At 41.1% G+C, this 22,574-nt stretch overlaps 2 protein-coding genes across 3 annotated transcripts; both read left to right on the forward strand.

Annotated features, from left to right (window-relative positions):
* The first annotated feature begins 354 nt into the window (after nt 1-354).
* si:ch211-63p21.1 lies at nt 355-10,456 on the forward strand. Of its 2 annotated transcripts, XM_024288726.2 has the most exons (7): nt 355-607; nt 987-1,084; nt 3,602-3,685; nt 3,762-3,836; nt 6,363-6,433; nt 6,502-6,673; nt 8,467-10,456. In XM_024288726.2, exons 2-7 carry the CDS (start codon nt 1,016-1,018, stop codon nt 8,662-8,664), a joined length of 669 nt encoding a protein of 222 aa, XP_024144494.1. In that variant the 5' UTR covers nt 355-607; nt 987-1,015; the 3' UTR covers nt 8,665-10,456. The 2 variants fall into 2 exon arrangements, with proteins under 2 accessions (XP_024144494.1, XP_024144493.1); XM_024288725.2 differs by lacking the exon at nt 355-607 and having other exon boundaries at nt 614-1,084.
* A 3,173-nt stretch (nt 10,457-13,629) lies between these two features.
* LOC118600141 (kelch-like protein 9) lies at nt 13,630-21,955 on the forward strand. Its single transcript, XM_036216937.1, has 4 exons — nt 13,630-15,301; nt 16,337-17,276; nt 17,392-17,559; nt 19,201-21,955. Exons 1-4 carry the CDS (start codon nt 13,669-13,671, stop codon nt 19,721-19,723), a joined length of 3,264 nt encoding a protein of 1,087 aa, XP_036072830.1. The 5' UTR covers nt 13,630-13,668; the 3' UTR covers nt 19,724-21,955.
* The last annotated feature ends 619 nt before the right edge of the window (nt 21,956-22,574 follow it).

The raw sequence follows: 22,574 nt of genomic DNA on the forward strand, positions 1-22,574 counted from the left end.
AATTACGTAAAAATGACATTCCATCACAGCAGACATCACATGTGATGCAGCAAAAAATGATGAATCATTACGGAACAATCTGTGGAAACACTTTGTATTTAGCAAAGGCATGTGACCATACAGTAGAATGCTATAATATTGTTCCCTTTGTATTATTTTAAAGTGCAAAAAAAGCAGTGGGCCGAAGTTTATGAAACTAAAATTTGAATGAATTTGACATTAATTATTGTTTACTTGTTTGTTTATGTTTAGTTTATATTTGATTATCTTGGAATCTGGAAAACTTCAGTTGCACTGTGAAGTATCATTTATCTCTGAGTCACACTGGTTGACATTTTGGCTGAAGATGTCTATCAATTTTTTGGTCAGTGAATCGGAGCCTCGAGGATGGACTTTTACTTTGAAAAACCACATGGGAACCCCGCTTCCTGCCGCTCGCGCGCCCCCCTTGTTTTGATGTGCGGGCTGAGTGAGCGCGCGCCCTGACCTCCTGACGTCATGCTGGCTGACATCACGCGGAGGATGTCAAAGATCCGCGCGCGGCGCGAGCTCCGGCTGCCGTAGATCCGCGGCTCCGCGCTCCGCTGCCGGACGGGATGCTCTGCAGGTCGGCTGCTTTCATCCTCATCCGGGCTCTCATCCATGTCTGACTGTTTACATTCTGATTGGAGGGAATAAATCATCAAACTTTAATCCTGTGTGTGGGGGGAGATCCGCCAACCGCTTTTCGCGCTTTGATATAACATTCTGACTGCCGTCAGTGTTACGTAACGGGAGTGCGGGTGTTACGATGCAGTGAGGCTGCGTGAATCATCCCGGCATCCTTTTCCCTTCTTCTTGTCTCTCGCGGAGCTCCGATTCAAACTCAGGAGCAGGAACGATCAAAGAGTCACGTGACCCAGAAAAGCCCCCTTTGATGAGTAGAGAGATCACAGAATGAGGGACGGACGAGCGAGAGATGACAGCTGCTGCTTCTGTCCCCGCAGATCCGCGTGAGCCCGCGCGGGCAGAGGTCATGCTGCGGGGGGAGTCCGGCTCCCACGGACCCTGCACCTCCGCACAGACGTCCGACCACGACGATGAGGTGAGGCTGTTTTAAAGGGAATCGACCCCAGAGTTCAGCGGTTTGAAAGCAGATTTAGATCTTCCCTCTTTGATAATGACACCCAGTTATGATTGGCTCTGAAAATCTTTGAATTTCTTCAGTTTCTCAGCTTTTTTTTTAAGACCCACTCCAATAAATATCTTGTTTTTGATCTTTTTAACATGTTCTTGTGGCATTTTTCTGATGATAGAGGACAAAAAATAAATTCAAAATTGCATTGCTGAGTATTTCTTTATTCAAATCCTTGAGTCACCAGCAGACAAAAAAATTGTGTTGGGAAAAGCCTGTAGCTTACGTCAACAGATTCCCACTCCCAAGTTAAGGACCCCTCCGCTTCACTTTTTGACATTCTGGGTGTCCCCACCTCGTTTTTTGACGTACTGGCTATTCCTATTAAGTCATGAGTCTCCAACCTCCGGGCCACAAACCAGGACTAGCCCAGTACAAAAATCTGGGGTGCACCGGTCACCAAACCTGGTACCGGTTCCCAAATCTGACACCGGACCAGATGCGATACCGGACTCGAACACAAACCAGACGGACAGGAACCAGTACTGGGTTAAGGTTAGAGTGCGTCCCAAATAGGGGTGTAGAGAAGAATCAATGTGGTGATATATCGCGATATTTCATTTGGCGATCCTTGTATCGATTTAAAATGCTGACAAGACAATATTTCATTAAATATTTATGACTATCCTTCAGCATCTTACTTTTGTTTTCCAGCCAAACCCCTGACTGCTAGTTGGCAGCACAGCACACTTTGAGAAACTCTACACCACACCAGAACAACAATCTTGCTAGAACCATTTTAGGTCAAATGTTCAGTCTCATTGGTTTAGTTAGCCTTGCGGTTTTTGTTGTTATGAGGCATATATTACTTTGTATGACTTAGTTATTTAAGAAAGAGAACAATTGTTCTGGTACAGTCTTGGAATATGTATGTATACAGTGTATATATATATATATATATATATAATGCAATATGCATCGTGTCACAAGATGTGTATCACACTACATATTGTACCACCAGACTCTGGCCAATACACACCTCTAGTCCCGAGGACCAGTGCACATCCGGTACTGCATCTGGGGATTGCCCTTGGTACTGCCCCTGGTACCGCCCTGGTACCACGTCCCAAGGGTTGGGGACCTTTGAATGTCAAAAAATGACGACTTGACACAGGTGCAACAATTAGAGGGCCATAAGATGACTGCTCCACCCCATTCTTATGCATCCATTTGTAGATAGATCCATGTACGTCTTTGTTTTCCTTGTCTGCATTGCATCTGCCTCAAAACTGTACGACTGGATAGCTCCAATATTGCCACCATTTTTGTTGCTTTAATAATGCTAGGTTAGGATTGTGAGAGGCTGTAAGCTAGCGGGAGAGAGTGTAAATGAAAATATGATGGGAAATGAGTGCAGGCTTACTCAGCGCCCACAACCTAGAGACAAATTTCTACCGATTTTTAGGTTATGTTCGCACTGGAAAAATTTGTTGGTCCCAACCAAGTCCACCTAATTTGGTCAAGAACTGACTCTTTCAACCTGATGTGTCTTTTTTGAACCAAAGCTTGTAAACAAAGCAATGTGACTAAAGATCTCTTGAGTTATTGGCTAGGAATTATTGGAGCGGGGCACAGCAATGAGAGAAAGAATAACGGAAGGTCCTATGCTTTGCAATCCTTGTCATAATAGTTCACTTATTCAAACTTTATATTTCGTTGACCAATTTTGAACATCAGTGTCAGGTTCAACACTTTTTACTTGCTGCGAGGTGGTTACTAAGAAGACGACAGCTATGAAGGTAGGCTGATAAGTGTCTATGACATAGGCTGTGGGGTAAACAGTGTGAGAAACAATGTTAAAAGTAGTTTTAATGAACCTGCATTCATTCAGCCACATTTCATTGATTTGCTGTTGCGTCACTGCGCCATGTTTATCTGCGGTTCTTTGGTTACATCACATAAAACCATGGCCGTAGCCTATTTAATCTGAGGAAACAGAGCAAACTCGAGTCCAATTTGAAACATCACCTCAAAAGATGGTTCAGGGAGCGGTTTCTGGTCCTTGACAAGGAACCGCTTGGGTGTATTTAGATTATTGGGGGAAACGAACTCTGGTTCTCTTTACCCATCTGCTCTCCTAGGCTTGTTTACATTAAAAGTGGGGTCATCTGGACCGCACAAGACAGTGCGCTGAACTTCTTTTTCAATGATTGTCAATCTTTACTGGTGTCCAATGACAGACATGAAGTCTTGTCCACCTTTGTCAAGGAAGGGCTAACACCTCAATGTAAGGGTGGGGTCATCTGGACCCCATAAGAGAGCACAATGGTGAACCAAATGTTTCCAATCTGAATACACCCGGAAAAACATTCTGCTCATCCACCTTGTTCCATGAATATAGGAGTTAGCGCCTTTCCCTGCTCGTTTGCTGCTGACTCACCTCAAAAGCAGCTTGAGAAAGTCAGCTGTTGTGCTTTCCTGTCATAGGTGGGTGCGAGCTGTGAGGAGGCAGTGTGTCTGTGCCAGGCCGGTCCCTGTACACTTCATTCAGAAGCACCCACGCCCACACCGGTGAGCTCAGCCCTCCTGCATCAGATCTCCATCTGTGAAAAAGAGCTAATGAGGATCACTGTCTGTCTGCCCCCAGGACACGCTGCTGTGCCGGCACTGTGGGAAGAACCGAGTCATGGTAACCAGGTACTCTGAGGGATACGGCACAGAGGTAAAAATGTGAATCACGGCAGTGTTCATCCGCACCACACAACAGACGGGTGACCTTTCATAAGCTCAAAATAAAGAAGTCATCACAGCTGAGATGATATTACTGATAAAAAAAGGATAATATCGTCATCAATGGTGCTCTGATTACGAGGTTTCAGAGATACATGAGTCAGAGACTGGTGTCTGACTCGTAGAGTTGGAGCTGACCGTAGTGCTCTTTGTCCACGTTGGAAACCTTAGAGAGGATCTGAAGGTTTACTTTTGATGATCTCAAACACCTTCAGGAGTTTGCTTCCTGTGAGTTTGCTGACTAGAAGACCAGATTCAGAAAGCTTCAAATGTCTCCTGCTCTCTTTGGAACAAAGTCTAGCTACAGGGCAGCCTTTTGTGTTCTGGTAGTTCTAGAAAGACGTAACATCCAGGAGGAGGTGTAATCCTTGTGCTACCCTAGGCATGTTTACATTAAAAGTGGGGTCATCTGGACCCCACAAGACAGCGTCCTGAAATTTATTTTTCAAGGATTTTTTATCTTCACTGGTGTCCGTGGCAGACATACAATCTTTGTCCACCTTTGTCATGGGAGGGATAACACATCAATGCAAGGGTGGGGTCATCTGGACCCTATAAGAGAGCTTGAGGTTAAAGAAAACCGCCCAGAATGACGACTAAAGCCATCTAACTGAGAAGTTAAAGATCTGTGAAGATAACACTATATTGGTTCAGTGGTTATCGTGACTGTAAACTCATGTCGTTGGAGATGTAATTGTCATCTTTGTGCACTAAAACTCTCTTGAGCTTAAAGAGATTTTAAAAACTGAAGACTAAAGCTATGTTCACACCGACCTCGGCAACACGCGTTCAGGCGTCCAATTCCAATGAATAGTCTTTGAACGCCTGTAAACGCCTGTTGGGCTTCCATGTTCAAAACCTTGTTTCTGTGTGTGTATTATGTGTGTTTTTACCGATGTGTGTCTTGTTTGTGCATTTGTGTCTGTGTGCGTTTTGCCCGTGTTTGTGTATGAGGGTGATTCACTTGTGTGTTTATGTGGGTGTGTTTGTTTTTGTGTGTCTTTTTTCATATTTTTGTGTATGTTGATTGTCTGTTTTTCTTTTATGTGGTTTTTTATGTTTGTGTGTGTTATATGTTTTTCATAACTGTGTATGTTTATGTATGTTTTCTGTGTCCTTGTGTTTTTTCCTGTGTGTGTGTTATGTGTGTCTTTGTTTTGTGTGTTTTTTGTGACCATTTTTGGGCTCTACGTAAAAAACATATAGCCATTGAACGCTTGTTGAAAGTTAAACCAGATTGTACTTTGACCAAAATTGACCGTGGAGGAAAAATGACTAATTGTGGTTTGTGATCTACCAGAATGCTATGAAGCCAAATCTATCATATATCAGAACACCTATGCTTGTACTTCTATACAGACGGAGCCTGACTGTTTTTTCAGCAGACTCCTGGCTGATTAAAGTAGTGCACCTTTGTTTGAAATTCACGTTCATACTGCGTTTTGTTCATGAAGCTGAGCTGCAGTACAGAAGCAGAGTTAAATCAAAGACAAGCCACATCAGTGACACTTAAACAAGTGACATCAAACTCCCACACACACCGACACCATGAATTAGAGCTCAGAGATGACTCACTGTGGTTCTGAAGTTGAGTTATAATGAAACATACATTCATCTGTGTGTGGTTCTTTGTCTCCGTGTGTTTATATGAGTGTGTTTCTGTTCACGTTTATGCATTTTTGGGTCAGGTTTTTTTATGTTTATTGACTTTGCGTTTTTTTAATGTGAGTGCATTTTTGTTTGTGTTTCTGGTTTTTGTGTGTATTCTTGCTTCTTTAAGTGTCTGCTTTTGTCTGTTTTTTTGTTGGTATATACTTTTGTTTCTGTGTTTGTGTGTATTTTGTTTCTGTGTCTATGTTATGTGTGTTTTTACAATTGTGTGTCTTGTTTCTGCATTTGTGTCTGTGTGCATTTTGCTTGTGTTTTTGTTTTGTGGGGGTGATTCACTTGTGTGTTTTATGAGCATGTGAGTGTTTTTGTGCATCCTTTTTTCGTATTTTTGTGTGTGTTGTATGTCTGTTTTTCTTTTATGTGGGTTTTTTATGTGTGTGTGTGTGTGTTGTATGTTTTTTCATAACTGTGTGTTTTATGTGTATTTCTTTGTTTTTATGTGGGTATTTTGTGTTTGTGTGTTTTTCATGTGCCTGTGTTTTGTGTCTGTCTTTTTTGTGTGGGTTTTTGTGTTTTCATGTGTGTGTTTTGTGCGTCTCTGTGTGTCTTTTATGTGGGTATTTTGTGTTTGTGAATGTTTTATGTGTGTGTGTTTTTATAAATGTCTGTAAGTGTGTGTTTTCTTTGTGTGTGTTTTAGTGTTTTTCATGTTTGTGCGTGTGTGTCTGTGTATTTTTTATGGAAGTGTGTGTGTGTGTCAGTGTTTTTCATGTGCGTCTGTGTTTTCATATATGTGTGTGTATTTCCTGTGTGTGTGTTTTTGATGTGTCTGTTGTGTGTGTGTCAGGAGGACGGCGTGCTGTCGGAGCCTCAGAGGGACAGCGATGCAGACGCAGACATCGAGGACACTGACTGCAGGTGAGCTGCGCAGATGCTCCGAGGAGCTGCTGCGTTTGAACGTCTGTCCTCATGACTGCTCGCTTCAGGCTGCAGAAACCTGGAACTCTCCAGCGGATCAGCTCAAGGAGACGAAAGCGCCCCCAAGTGGCGCGACAAGACACCACAGAGAGTGAAGATGATGGTGGGCGGAGCCACAAATCACACCGCTGGAACCTGCGCCTCAGTCCTGACCGATCTCACAGCAGGACCATCCTGGAGGTAAAAACAATCCAATAATTTGAATTGAAAATTTTTTTTGTTTGTTTGTTGCTCGAGGCTTCACCATTTTTTCTATTGCTGATGGATTTTTTAATGTCTATTTTAGGAAAACTTACGATGTGTGATATTAGTGATCCATATTGTGATGACTATATGACTTGCAATACAAGAACTGATAACAAAACTAAAAACATGCATCATTTTTTTTATTTTTGACCCTCTAGAACAGAAGTTCTGAGATTCCATTCTTGCAGGTTTCAGTTATTTCACCTCATTCATTTCTCTTTCACTATTTATTTATTTTAAATCAATTAAATTTGAGTATGTTTAGTAAAATGTCCCCCTGTACCACATTAAATGTGAACTTTGCCATTTTAACTTTTTTTTTTTTTTTCGCGTGTAGATTTGTGACAAACAGGTTTATGCCACGCCCCCAAACAGACGAGGTCTGTACCACAATGACGACTTCAAGAGTTTAGACTTAAATTAAATTGAAGATAAAATTTAATTAGTCATATAATCCAAAAAGAAAACTGTTTTTACCTGACTTTTATAGTAAATATTAGCAAGCTAATCGTGTTTAGTATAATCAAAAACACTATAAACTAAAGCGTTAAGTGTAAAAAAAAGGAAAAAAAAAGTATTGTATTACATAATTAATCATTTTTACAAATTTCCTTTGAAACATTTTTTTTTTTGGGGGGGGGGGGTTTGAGTTTTCTTAAAACTGCTAGTTTAAAACTTGAGCTTTTATTTGTAAAACACAAGTGACAGATGTAAAGACAGCAGAAGATGCTGCAGATCAAAGAAACATGAAACAGAAGATTTGACAGCGAGTCCAGCGGCTTTAAAACCAACAGTTTAAGTGAAAGACCCTCAGGTTGTGGTGGGAGTATCATAGTAAGTTGATGGGTTACAGGTGCATCAGAATCCAGACAACCTGCAACAACTGCAGTAGGAAAGGACAGACAGAAGAGGGCAGCAAAGGACGAGAAAACGGCCAACTCGGAACAGGCAGAAGATAATTTAGACAGATTCAAAGATAAAGATTTCACAATAAAAATATCTAGATTACAAAAAACAGAAATATATATTTCTAATCATAGATTGAAAAACTGAAATGAGCAGAAAGAACATGATGTCTGTGGAGTTCCTGAAAGTCTGAAACATTGTTAGTTAAAGTTCTTACATACGAATTTGTGATTTGTTTATTTTCTACGGTGACACTGAAGGATAACAACACAACACTAGGGTCACAGCACAACACTTTAGGGTCACAAGACTTTAAGGTCAAAACACAAAAATTTAGGGTCATAAGACTAACATCACAACTCGACACTTTAGGGTCACAACACAAGAATATTAGAGTCACAGGACTTTAAGATCACAACACACCACTTAAGGGTCACAGCACACCACTTTAAGATCACAATATTTTAGGGTCACAACACAACACTTTAACATCACACTTCAGGGTCACAGCACACCACTTCAAGTTCACAACACAATACAACAGTTGTATTGTGTTGTGAACTTGAAGTGTTGTGACCCTCTAGGGTCACCGTAAAGTGTTGTGCTGTGAACTTAAAGTGTTGTGTTGTTACCCTTCAGGGCCACCTTAATTTTCAATGAGAGCAACACAATATTTAAAAATATAATAATTAATATGTGAAAATTTTGAAAAAAATGAAAAAAGCAACAAAGAATCTCCTGGAAGAACTGAACATTGAATACCTAAAAGGCTGGAACAGGAGTTAAGAGGTACCAAGTGACCCAATGTCTTTGTCTTTCAGGAGAGCGTGTCTCAGGTCAGGCCGCTGGTCATCAGTCAGCCAAACGCCGACGGTCAGAAGAGTCGTGAGGAGGACACTGGGAGCTCCAAGCTGAAGCGTTTGTGGTCGTCAGCACTCTCTGCTCCTCTCATCCTCCTCCTGGCCCTCTCCGTCTTCATTGTCATCGTGTTCTTCCTCCTGCCGTGGACCAGAGCGTGACCCCAGGTTGTCAGTAGTCAGATGCTGGACGGAGAACCAGATGTGCTTCTTTAGCCTTAAGGGAAAACACCAAAATGACAAAGGATTTGGTTTCTATCAAGTAAATAATACTGCTTTTTAGGAAAGATGTGAAATCTGTTCAAACTAAAAGTTGGTCACCTTCTCAGACATCACCATCATGATGAACTCCTGTCTCACTCAAGATCTCCAGGGTAAAAACTCAAAGTTCCTCCTCTGAGTTGAAGGAATTTTGCAACCTAAAATCCAGAAGTGTTGAGAGAAAAAGACTGTCACAAGAGGGATCAGTTGAGCATTGGCAAAAACTGTCCAAACAGAGAAGTGGAACACTTTCTCCACCAAATGAACCAACACTAAGCTGGAGGTCACGACGTACCAAGGAGGACCTCTTCATCTGCAAATCAGGAACCAGTTTGATCAAAGGGCCGCCAGCAGCTGCCCCGGTTCTCAATGCTTTTATATACTCCTGGGACATAAGAAATCATGTCAAATAGTGTCTGGAAGGCCACAAGAACAAATGTAATGGAAGTTTTTTACAGATCTCTTAAGCCTCGCTTCCATTGAGCGGTTTGTTTTGCGTGGTGCAGACCGCTAGCGTGTCATTGCATAATTTTAGTGCGACAACTAGAAAAGCAACAACAATAGAGGTCATCCAGCAGCTCGACTTTTTCTTGCTTCACTTTTTGTACATGGTGTGGAACAGCATTTGAATTTTGTTTGAAGGAAGATTGCGGGCGGCTAAGAACAATACTGCCGTTGGAAACGTATCCTTAAATAAGCATTATACTGGGGCTTTCTAATGTCGTAAACACTTTCTTTCAATCAACGGGTGGAAACAGCGACTCCGCTCCAACCCTCTCGTTCCTCTTTTCTATTGACGTTCAAAAGTCTTGCGTTCTCGTGGAGCTACACAACTTTTTAAGACCGTTTTTGGGCTCGACCTACAGAGCTAAAGTTAAAACCGGTCAAACTTTGACCAATCAGGGGCTCAGATTTGTTAATGACGTATGGTTGATGTCCTTTCTAGTTCACGGAAGTGCCAACCGTTTTAGAATTGATCATGAAGGAGAAATTAATAATTGAATCTGTGTCCGGTTGGAATAACGTCAGATTCACACCGCATGCAGAAGCGAAGCGACGCGGAATGAAGGCCTCTTCCATTCGGCGCCCTTGTTAATCTATAGTTTAGTTTACACCAGACGCGGAGTTCCACGGTCCTCCCTGGCTGGCTCGCACCGTATGGTGATCGTCACACAAAAGATCTGATCAATTTTCAAAAATATAGAAATTTTTCACAATAAAACACAGCGATTGACAAATGCAATCATATCTTTGTGTCTAAACCAGTGGTGTCAAACAGGACGTGGCCCGCTAGATGGTTTAATCCTGCCCAGTCATAAAAAAAACATAAAGATGCCGTGATAAAAAAAAAAAAGCACGTTTCTAGCCCATTACTTTGGCAAGTTATGGTTATATAAAGAAATGGCTGCAATGTGCAACTCCGCTACTAGGGGGAACAAAGTAGTGACCCGACATGGGATGGGGGCTGGGGGTTGGGTTCTGGTAATGGCAAAAAAATAAATAGATAAAATAAAATAAAATAATCGACCGTCCCAGGAAAATACGTGTCTGGTGTGAAATGAAGGTTAATGGGTACCAATACCGCGCACACACATCGCTTTGCAGTACTTCCGCGTGCGGTGTGAACCATCCGTTTATATGTCACCAAGTCTTTAAGTATTGGAATAGAGCTGCACAAAAAGAAGAAAAAAAATAGAGCAATGTTCATGAGATTTGAATGCTTCAACATTTCAAATCAACTATATGTGGTAGACGAAATGCTAGTAAACAGTGGAAGAAGAAGAGGGCCGTCCCTGCTTGTCCGATGTGAACCCTATTGACTGTATGTCAACTTATACAGTCAATGTGATCACAAATATGCTAAATAGATACGTCCTGCCGTGGCATCACATTTGAAAGGAGCATTTGGTGAATAAAAGTGTTGCATCTCTTATTTTAAAACACTTTTTAATATTTAAAAATCAACCCAGCTGCTCCAAATCAGGATTGCTGAGGAATCGTGGAAACAGGAAGATGATGTTAATGCTCTATGCAAACCCAGTTCCTTCTGCAGCTACCTGACTGCGGTCAAAGAACGCCGTTTGTCGCTCTCTTTTCCTTCCTCGTGACGTATTATTTGTTAATCCAGGGACTGGTTTGATCCAAACTCAGAAGCAATAGCCGTCTGATACAGCTCCGGTCGTGATCTGCAAAACTACCAGGGTTTGTTTTTCTTTCTCCTGTGGCGGACTGCTTTTTGACCCTTTCTTCCAGCAGGCGCCTCTATGTCTCAATGAACTGACCTCAGAACAAAACAAGCTTTAGCGGAATTTACTGTAAGTTTGTTAAAGCAATGGTACCTGATCACACTGTGGTCAAGCTGAGCCATGAGGAATGTCACATGTTTGTGTTTTTACTGTGTAGAAAGACCAAGCCTGACAATCAGACATTTGAAGCTGAATTGTGTGGTGTCTCCTGTTTGTCATGAATGATCATTCTGTACTGTAGTGTTTCTCCTCTTTTTTCCCTTATTTCTTTTTAAATTGTATGTATGTTTTTGTGTTTGGCTCTGTGTAAAGGCAATAGAGGTTCAATAAAACTAGATTGTATTTTAACAAATAAATGAAAAAGTAAATGTAAAAAATGTAAATACGTTTTTGTTTTTCAGAGAAACCACATGTTGATTTGAAGACCCACTCAAACAAAAAAAAAAAACAAATATATATATATATATATATACATACATATACATATATACATATATGCACATTTTAGCTTAACTTTCTATATATATATATATATAATATATATATATTTATATAATATATGTATATAATTCTGATATACATATATTATAAAAATATAGTATATATATATATAGAGAAAGTTAAGCTAAAATGTGCATATGTGTATATATATATATGCAAATTTTAGCGTAATTTTCCATATTCTTATATATATATATATATATATAAAATTAAGCTAAAATTTGCATTTCCCTGTATTTATTTATTCAAATCGCTGTGAATACGAAGCAGGAAATTGTTGTATTTCTGATGCAGAAAATACACTTGGCGCCTGCTTCGAGCTCTTAGCAACACAGAGTGGAAAGGGGGTGGAGTTACTCCGTACCAACAGTCCCGCCCACAACTCAGAGGCCAATTTCTGATGAATTCCTATCGTTCTGTGTCCTTATTTTGGTCAAAAATTAGAACATTTTGATTAACCCTTTAACCTCTGAGGTGGTGATGTTAAAACACAAGATCTTTGACATACTGTAACTTTTCAGCTGTTAACATAATCAACATAATTCCAGCAGATTCTAAAGGAGAAAAGCGGCACGAGCCTATTCCAGCAACTGTTGGCCGTAGTTGGGCCGTCAGCCTATCGCAGGGCTACACAATAGTATACACACAGGGACACTAGAGCAGGGGTGCCCAAATCTAAGACTTGTCGTCCGGTGTCCTTCTTGTTTTCCAACCAACCTGCCCTCGAAGCTCCTTATTGGCTAAACAAACCTGATCCAGGTAATCAGCAGCAGATAAGGCAGGATTTCTGTAAAACCAGCAGGAGGACAATCCCTGAATTGTTTTTTGATTTACTGTAACTTTATAACACTATCAACATAATTCCAGGAGATTCTGAAGGAGAAAAGCGGCTACGTTACATTAGGTTAGAATATGTTAAAGCATCACCGGCGACGCCTGAAATGTTCAAGGGTTAACCCTATGTTTTTAGACCGTGGGAGGAAGCTCTACACAGAAAGGTCTCAGCTGGGATTTGAACTTTTTGTTATTAGGTGTGAGTACTAACCACTGCTACACTTTGCAGCCTATATTCTCTATAGCATTGAACTCTGACATACCATGTATATTAAATGGCAAACATTGTTTTTGCATGCATAAAGTATGAATTCTGCTTCATTGGTGTCAATAACTTAAATATTTCTGCTTTTGGAATCAAGTTTAAGAAATACCTTCCAGTCAGATCACTACTGAAACAATCCACAACACTATAACCTCCTCTTCATGCTTTTGTTCGACCAAATGCATGTTTTTATGGGTTTTTTTTGGACAGGAATAATATTTTAAAGCCAAATTTGTGTTTTTAATGATCTCGCTGCTTCTGTTTGGACAATATCTTCTTGAATGTGCAAAGAAATTTCCCAACTTTTATTCTAATGTTGGTAAACTCTCTTCGAGAAGCATCAGCAGGATGGGAATTTGCAAACAGCTGCAGTAATCAACTCCATCTCCTTTTCCCAGCAGCGTGCCAACACAAAGGAGGGGCGAGATCGGTTTACTGCCGCTCTTCACCTGCGAGGCTATTTTTCAATTCAAGGCTGCAGTTCAACCCAGCTGTGTCCTTTCTCCCGTCGGTACAAAAGCCAACAGGTGTTGTGTTCTTCTGTGATACCAGCCTCCTGATTGATTCCTGACCCAAATAACCCCGCTCCCTGTGTTTGGATGTGGAGGAGCAACATGATCTCACTGATAGTCCTCCGGCTATTTATTTTTGATCCTCCAGTCATATGCCTGTGAATAAAGCCGCCTGCCAAGGCTCCTCGGGATGCCGCGGCTCACAGAGCGCTGCGGGCGGAAATCCAGCTGCCTCCTGCTTTAGATCATTGCCTCATTTCTTGCATATTTTGGCAGAATGAATTCAAAAGAGGTTGCAGTTTGTTTATTACTGTTTTTAGGAGAAAGTAATGCAACTTAGGGACAGGAAGTATGCTGCAGCATATATAGTCGCATGAACATGAAGCAAACGTGTGGAGCTTTAACTTTTGTAAAATCTCTGCTCAACGCCTCTAGAATTTCATCCACTGATATTACTCCTCATACAGCATCTTGTTTGGTTACATGTGGAAAAGTGTTTACTCATGAAACCTGAAGATTCGCCTGCAGACGGAGGGAGTGGCATGAAATGGCCAAACACAATCCTGGAAAGGAGAAGAGGAGCCTGCAACAATACCAACAGCAGGAGCTCCTCACTGACCCTGCAGGAGTAAAAGCAGGAGTAGGCGATCTTCTGCATCCTTGCAGCTTCAAAGGTCAGAGAATGGCAGTGGCTCATCCATGTCCGCAGAAAAAGTGGCACGAATGGAGGAGAGAGGTAGGGGAGAGCAGCCAGCAGTGGATGGAAAGGGTCAACGACAGCGAGGAGGAGGATTCTAGTGGTGAAGAGGAGGATCTCGAAGAGGAAGGTGATGAATGGAAGTCTGAAAAAGAGCAAGCAATTACGGACGAAGAGGATGACATGGATGAAGATTCTGGAGAGGAGGAGATGTATGTGCAGAAATGGAAGGAAGATTTGAAAAATGAAATTAGGAGAAAGCTTCAACTTGTGGTGGAAAAGCAGGACAACTGTAGGCAGAGATGGAAGGAGGACTTAAAAAATGAAGTCAGAAGAAAACTCAATTTTCAAGAGACGGCGGAGAGTGAAAAAGAAGACAATTGCGTGCAGAGATGGAAGGAGGATTTGAAAAATGAAATCAGGAGGAAGCTTCAACTTCAAGAAAAAGTGGAGAGTGAGGAAGAAGATGAAGGAATGGGTAGCAGAGAGGAAGAAGATGAAGATGCAAGAGAAGAGCTGCTCCAGAAAGAGGAAGATAACCAGGATGCCAATCAGCAGGAATGTGAACAAAATGGATCGTACTATTCAGAGGAATCTGAGGAAGAAGGATTTCAGGACAACAATTTGTGGCAAAATCCACAAGATGTAAGTCACAAAGAAGAGGAAGAACTTTCCGTTAAATCATTTAAGAGTGAAGATCATGAAGGAGGAAGTGAGAAGGAAGATGAGAGTAAAAATCTATGCGGAAATGAAAACTTTGAAGACTTGTTAGTCGAAAACAGATATGAAGCAGAAGAGCAAGGTGAGGAGGTGGCAGATGAAGAAGAGTTGATCGCTGGATCTCTAGAAGACTTTGATGGGGATCAGGAGGAAGAGGAGGTAAATGAGAGTGGAGAAGAAGAAGAAGAAGAAGAAGAAGAAGAAGAAGAAGAAAAAACATACTCCAAAGAGGATCACCCCACAAATATGTTCCTGACCTTAACGGAGTTCAGAGATGCCTCCATTCTCACAGACCTAAGTTTGCACACTGTAGATGGGAGGAGCCTCCGAGTACACTCTATCGTCCTGGCGGCGGTCAGCTCCCTCATCTGGAGGCAGCTGAGCAGAAGGAACGATGAAATCGACTGTAGAGGTGATGAGGTCAACGATGAAGATTATGACTGGTCGTTGGTTCTGGGTCCAGAGGTGGATCATGTCGGCCTACAGGCAGTTGTGGACTTTGCCTACACCGGACACACAGACCTCTTGAACAAGCAGAACCTGGAGCAGATAAAGACTGCGGCTCTAGCACTTGGTGCAGGTCGGCTGTTGGACCTTTGTGTTAAAGAAGAGCAGCTGTCCAAGAAACCAGCTGAAAGCGAGACAGATGGAAGCCTCTCTGCGGCACAGCAACTGGTGATGAATCTTGAGTTGATTGAACTGCTGTGGGAGGAAGGAATTGGCTGTGACGTGACGCTGGAAGCTCGTGGCGGATCGCTGCAGGGTAAGAAATCCATACAAAAATGAAGAGCCTCAGAGCTGTGATTTGGTCATTTTAAAATCTTTTTTTTTTGTTTGGGAGATGTGGGCTTTGGATAAGACCATTGACTGTAAATGAGAACTGGACTGAGTGACCCCTCTCCCCTGGTGTTTCAAACAGGAAGTCAAAATCCAAAAACTTCTATAGAGAAATATTACTATTCTGTTTGTCAGAATAACCATTCTTGCTCCGATACATTTTTAACATGTTTTTGCTGATTACATATTTTTTCCATTTTTCCACTTATTTTTTTCTCAAAAAAAGTGTGTGGTCTCACGATGAACGTTCAAAACGTTTATAGATTCCCCTGAGCCCACTTTCAGCAATAGGGGTGTGGACTTCTAACTGGCTCACTCCTGATTGACGGATGTGGTTGCCATAGAAACAATGAATCAGACCAAGATGGATAAATCACTGCTTACTGGTATCTTCTGGTTTTAACATTGTTTGATTCCTCCCTATGATGGTCCTCTTGGTTTACCAGGTGTGATAGCTCACCTGAGCTCTGGTTTGGACCAAACAGGAGAACTACGGTCCTCTTGAGAACGGCGTTCTCTGTTCACTTCCAGATTATCTTTGCTGCTGTCGACCTTATTTATTTTGAAGGGTTTGTTCAGACTGGGCACATTTGGCTCACTTAAAGTTGCCCTGATAATCTGTAACAAATCTTCCGCTGTTATGGACTCAAGCAGACCCTATAGTCCGGGACCAGAAGCCTCTCTTGGACCCATCTTTCGAGGTGGTCTTGGTTTGTTTCCAATTGGTCTGAGTTATGGTCATCCTTGGAGCAGAACAACTGAACCAAACTGCCACCGTACCATCTCCTGGTTTTCCCTGTATCAAATTATCTAGTAAAAACTGTTGTATCTGACAATGATACAGACGTTCAAAAGACTAAGTTTGAATACGTGAACCATCTTCACTATTGCAAAGCTTGATCTATTTTAGGTGCCAACAGAGGTTAATCACAAGAATAAATCACTTGTTACCTTTGTTTAGTCCACAGAGTCATGTTGGCTGCGAACAGTGACTACTTCCGTGGGATGTTCACCCTGGACATGAAGGAGTCCCGTCAGCCTTGTGTGAAGCTCCCCTACCTATTGGAGAATGAGCTGGAGCTCATCATCGGCAGCTCCTACACCGGAGTTCTTTCCCTCAGCTGGAGTTGTGTCTTTGAGATCACCAGCACATCTCTGCAGCTCCAGTACCAGCCTGCCCTGATCCTGTGTCTCACCTTTCTGAAACAGGAGATATGCCCCGATACCTGCCTGGATGTGGTATCCTTTGCTCAAGCTTACCAAATCACTGATCTCCTTGAAATTGCTGAAGATTACGTGTTGAGGCAATTTCAAAGGGTAGCATGCACGTCAAAATTCAAGGACCTGCCAGCTAGGCAACTCCTGGGGTACCTAAACAGCCTTTCCCTCTGTGTGCCGTCGGAGCTCGTCGTGTTCAAAGCTGTGGTCACGTGGATCCTCGCACAGCCCATGAAAAGGCTCAGACTGGCAAAGGAGCTCATGAAAACAGTCCAATTCCCCCTGATGACATTCAAGGAGTTCAAAGAGGTCCGCTACCAGAACATGTGGTCCGATCACAACTTGACTGAGCTGTATGAGGCAATCTTTGAAGACTTCTGTTCCAACAACACGCCTGTGCAGAACCAGTGCCGCATCTATCTGCCTAAAGAGAGTGTGGTTCTGATAGGAGGCGACCAGATCTCTCCGGACATGGCGAGCCGCAGCATCAGCAGCCAACTATGGTTTGGAAATTCGCTGAGGAACCACACAGGGGTGAAGAAGGCCATGGAGTGGAGACATCTGGGGGAGATGCCAGAGACACCCAGGTATGGTCACGAGGTGGCTGTGCTTCACGGACTACTGTATATTTTCGGAGGCAAGAAGTACTATGGCACTGGGGACACCTTGAACTCCGTTTACAGGTGAAAACTAAAGCAAACTGCTCATAGAATGAAATCATTTTCATTTTTGAGCCCATTTTTTGTGTTCATTTTGTGTCCTTTTTATTGTTTTGTCATCCTGAAACTGCTTCTGCAGGTATGACCCGCTACAGAATGTCTGGCAGTGCATTCAGGAGATGCAGGAAAAAAGGTGCTCATTCTCCGTGGTCGTACTAGACGAAAAGATATACGCCATTGGGGGACATTGTGAGCCGTATCACATGGACAGTGTTGAGTGTTACTGTCCAACCACAAACTCCTGGAGGTAATCTTAATGTTTCAAACAAAAGATGTAATATTTTTAGTATTTTTTAAGAGCTATCTTAAATTATAAAGGTTTTTTGTTGTAATTTTCTTTATTCATTTGCATAATCAAAATCATGCAAGTATCTTTTATAACATAATTTAATGAAACATTTACAGATAATTTAACAAAAATTGTATTGTTTCTTTGATGTGGAGACTTCAAGCCAGGCAGTTTTGAGTGAAACCAGTATTTAATTTTAATAAGAAATAAAATAAATGTGTGTATATATGTTAGGGATGCAATGATACAGCTTGTTCAGGATTCGTTATGAACTGAGCAAGAAAAAAATAAACCCTGAAATCCTACTATTCCACAGATGATGATTTGTTTTGCAAAGAGAAAAACCATAACAAAAATTCAGATTTTCTTAAGTGCACAGTTCTTGGCACTTATTGCAGAATCACATTTAAATAGAACTCTTGTAAACATTACAACTTATATGAACTGCAACAATTTAAGCATATTTTTACAGCTGGATGCCATACAAAATCTAAACTGAAATAATTTAAACATATTTAGAACTGACTTACTCGCCCAAATAAACAACAGAAACACAGATAAAGTGCAGTATTCCTTAGCTGTCAGTCCTTTATTCAAGTACCGGAGCTGTAGCTCCAGTGTTTACATTCTTTTGGTTATGGAAACGCTTTAACAGTTGACGCAAATAACGAAACTCCAGCTTATTCTGAAGTGAAGAAACACAGTCTCTGCTGCTGAAAGCCGGATGTAATCAACGTGAATCAGCTGATTCAACGGCGGAAAAAAAAATACTTTTTTTATATGGACTCTGCACCGATATGTAAGTCATAAAACGTAAAATTTTGAAGAACTTGGAGGATAGAAAACTGTGGAGAACATTTTCAGGTTATGCTGTTAAATGATCCACAAAAGCAGGGATTTTTATCCTTTTTATGTTGTTTATGTTACTGCTGAACTTGATCAGAGATTGACAAAAAAAAAGAAAATTTTAAAATGACAAACAAAATTTCAGCTATCTGAATCTTTTTTTTTTAATCAGTTTTGTTGATTTTGATCTCCTGTTCTAAATAAAAGGTATAAATGATGATTAAATACAAATAATTTTAATTTTCATCCATCCAGTAAATAGACATACACATAGCAATAAACATTATATTAAAAAGTAAGAATCGTGGTTCGATTCCTGAATCGTTGAGCTTGATTCGTGAGTCGAATCGAATCGCAGTGATCCACAGCTTTACCGTTGTGCTGCTTCTTATCTCTCTGGAACGCCAGTTAATCACAGTTCTTTCACCCCAAAGTGCAGCTTACTTCTGCTTATTTCCTCGGTCGTGAAACACTTTCCTTTAGTGACACACATGTGTCAAGCCAGGACCATCAGGCTGCTGTATTGTGATATCCTCCCGGCGTGACAACATGCTGGCTTGTGAGCATTGTCTCAATTAAAATAAATAAATAACAGCGCCACTTACTGGCCCCTCCAGACACCTAAATCTGTGCAGATAACGCCAACAATTAATTAAAACTTTCATGGTTGAGAAGTTGAGTTATTTGGCTTATCAAGGTCTGTATTTTTAAAATCTATTAATCAAGATCTGATACATCTTTGTGTCTCCTCAGCTTTAGCCGGCCCTTGGATCTGCCTCTGAGCGGTCATGTAGCAAGAGTTTGCCAGGATCAGATCATCGTGACAGGCGGTGGAAACAGCGAGTCCCTGTGCCTCGCCTCCACATTTGTGTACCGCCCACAGACAGGAAGCACCCCTCTGGCTAACCTGATCCAACCTCGCGCTCGCCACTGCATGGAGGTCCTATGGGAACGTCTCTACGTAGCCGGTGGAATCAGCTCGCATGACAACACAAACGCAACAGATCTCCTGACGTGTGAAGTGTACAGTCCTGCCGCTAACTCCTGGACTGCTTTCCACTCTCTGCCGGTGCCGCACGTGGGAGCAGGAAGTGCAGTTTTGGAGGGAAAGTTTTACGTGCTGGGCGGATACAGCCAGGAGGACTTCAGTGACACCAGCATCATCCATCGTTATGACCCCCACATACATAAGTGGGAGATCATGGGCAAAATGCCCGGGCCAAACAACGATCTGAGGGCGTCTGTGCTGTGTTTGCCACAGCATTTTCGAATTTAAAATTTCAACACAGATGACTGACGAATGATTTAGCTTGAAAATTACTCACAAGTTTCTACACTGTTTTTTCATCATGTTCTCATTCTTAAATGTTTTCTCTACAGATAATGATGTGTTTTGTGAATAAATGACACATTTTGATTAAATTCTTCTTTTATAAAAGATTCTAATAACATTGTTCAACCACATCGGTTCAAAACGCCGGTAAAAGAAATGGAAAACTTGTTAAGAAAAGTTTATTTTTTAAATCTGTAGTGTATATATTTATTTCATTTTTGAGATCTTACTTTAAAACATGTTAAATATTTGTATCATCCACAGTTTTATTGGAACTGCAATATCTGGATTCACTGAGCTAAACAGATTTTGGTTTTGTTCTGGTCAAATTCAGATTTGGTTTTGGTTTATTGCAGCTTTGCTCATGGTCCAGTTTAAAGTTACAAGTAGTTTTGGTTCTGGTCTGAACTATTTGAATAAAGGTTTGGCCCTGAAATATTTTAACTTTGGTCCTGGTCTGGACCGGTTATACTTCTGGTCTGATCCAGGTTGGGTTCTGACCTAATAAAGCTTTGGTCCTGGTCTGAACCTTGTTTAATTTTGGTCTGGTACAGGTTTAGCTCTGACCTAATGCAGCTTTGGTACCAATCTAATCTGGGCTTGAAACTAGTTAGATGAAGGTTTGGTCCTGGAATATTTTGAGTTTTGGACACGGTCTCAGATTTGGTTCTGGTCTGAACAAGGTATAGTTCTGGTTTGAACCTGGTCTGAACCTTATTTAATTTAGGTCTGGTACAGATTTAGATAAAATCTAATGCAGCTTTGGTACCAGTCCAATCCGGGTTTGAAACCTGTTAGATTAAGGTTTGGTCCTGGAATATTTTCCACTTTGTTCCTGGCCTAATTCAGATTTGTTCGTCGCCTGGACCACATTCAATACTGGATTGATCCAGGTTTGGTTCCGGTCTAATAAAACTTATATCTTGATCTGAACTTGGTTCAATTGTGGTTTGATACAGGTCTGATTTGGTTTGATGATATACGTTTGATGTTGCTCTAATCCAGATTTGGTGCTGGTAGGAACGCGCTTTGAATTTCACCTTGAACCTGTTTGGTTCAGGTATAATACAGCTTTTGTTTTGGTCTGGACTAGGTTTAAATCTTGTCTTGTCAGGTTTGATCTTGCTTTAATCCAGGCTTGGTGCTAATCTAAACTAGTTTTGGACCTTGTTTAATCCAGGCTTGGTCTTAGACTGATACACTTTTGGTTCTGGTGTAAACCAGATTTAAATCAGGACTAATAAATCTTTTGTCTTGGTTTAATTTATGTTTGGTTATATTTTTTTATCCTGTTTTGGTTCTAGTACAATCCAGGTTTGGATCTAGTTTGATACCAGTTTGGTCCTAGTCTAATCCGGCTTTGGTTTTGATCTGAACCAGATTTGATGTAGTGTGATCCAGCTTTGATTCTTGTCTGAACCACCTTAAATTCTGGCTTGGTAGAGGTTTACTGCTGATCTAACCCAGAAGAGATTAAGGTCTGGTCCAGATCTGGTTGTGTACCTAAACTTTACAGATGAACTTTTAGCATGGTTCATTCTAACCTGCTCCCACATCTGTCCAGCAGGATTTTAGGGGCGGAGTTTGACTGTTTTGTTACGTAGTGTCGTTTTTTTGATGGACATGTCACGAAGAATCGGTGGAATCCTTTCGTGGTTGAAGTTTTAAGTCTTCCTCTTCTTTACTCTAAGTTTGAGGAAAAGAAAAAAAAATCCTTTGTCTAAAAGACAAAGGAACTGGAGACAAAACCAACCAGTCGGTCAAATTGATGTTTTTATTTAAGCTGATTAGTGCTGCACAAATCCACCAGGAGTTGTCGTTTTTACACTATTAACTGATCTACTCCTGGTTGATGAATGTTGTTTTTTTTACGTCTTTGATGTTTGTCCATTTTTTTCTTTTGGGGGAGGGTTTGCTCTCCTGTTTGCATTTGGTGCTTCACAGAAGGTTTTACTCAAAAGAACTGAAGACTGACCCTAAAACTGAAATATCAGATTATCGGTTGACGGTGAAAGTTATAGTATGAATGACCTTCTGAGCCTTTTTTCTAGAAGAAATTCTGTTTTCCATTTTAATAAAGATGAGTTTTATCTTCAACAAGATCTACAATTCCTTCAAAATATATTGTATCTGACAGTTGAAAGCAATACTTTTTTAGGTCGTTTTGGACGTATAAGCATAAACACATTAGCATTACTTGCAGTACCACCTACGAGAGGATTGTAATGAAAGTTGTTGCAGTAACCTATCTAACAAAAAGCAATCTTTAAAATTCAGCTAAGTTAGGTTAGCTTGTTAAAGAACTGCTGCAGGGTCGTAAAGTTGACACCTGTGTAGCGGTTAGCACTTTCAACTCGCCCTGGTTTGAATCTGGTTCTTTCTGTGTGGAGTTTGCATTTTCTCCTCATGTATGCGTGAATTTTTTCCCTGAACTCTAAAAACATCCCTCACAGGTTCAATGGTGTCCCTATATTGCCCTTAGGTGTACATGTGTATGAATGTGTGGCGACCTGTCCCCGGTGTACCCTACCGTCACCAGCTGGGCTGGCAACCCCCTAACCCCAAACGGGATTCGGTATTGAATGATGAATTATTGTCTGTGGTTTTATAGGTGTCCTGTACTTCCAGTAATACTACAAATACTCCTGTACTTCCACAACAAGACAAGAAGTACACTAAGACAAAGGCATTCATACTTTCATTTTAAAACTTCAGCTTCTGTCTTTCCTGTAGCTTTTGTAGCTCCTTTAAATGAAAAAAATAATGCTTTAAATAAAATTATTCCTAAACAAAC

Source organism: Oryzias melastigma, linkage group LG18 (assembly GCF_002922805.2).
Source record: "Oryzias melastigma strain HK-1 linkage group LG18, ASM292280v2, whole genome shotgun sequence".
Lineage (NCBI taxonomy): Eukaryota > Metazoa > Chordata > Actinopteri > Beloniformes > Adrianichthyidae > Oryzias > Oryzias melastigma.

Excerpts from the sequence above, each read along its gene's own strand:
- si:ch211-63p21.1 (XM_024288725.2), top strand. The coding sequence starts at position 959 with ATGACAGCTGCTGCTTCTGTCCCCGCAGATCCGCGTGAGCCCGCGCGG. Across the intron at positions 1,085-3,601 it reads CGTCCGACCACGACGATGAG|GTGGGTGCGAGCTGTGAGGA; the intron begins GTGAGGCTGTTT and ends TTCCTGTCATAG. Across the intron at positions 6,674-8,466 it reads ACAGCAGGACCATCCTGGAG|GAGAGCGTGTCTCAGGTCAG; the intron begins GTAAAAACAATC and ends TTTGTCTTTCAG.
- LOC118600141 (XM_036216937.1), top strand. The coding sequence starts at position 13,669 with ATGGCCAAACACAATCCTGGAAAGGAGAAGAGGAGCCTGCAACAATAC. Across the intron at positions 15,302-16,336 it reads TCGTGGCGGATCGCTGCAGG|TCCACAGAGTCATGTTGGCT; the intron begins GTAAGAAATCCA and ends ACCTTTGTTTAG. Across the intron at positions 17,560-19,200 it reads CCAACCACAAACTCCTGGAG|CTTTAGCCGGCCCTTGGATC; the intron begins GTAATCTTAATG and ends GTGTCTCCTCAG.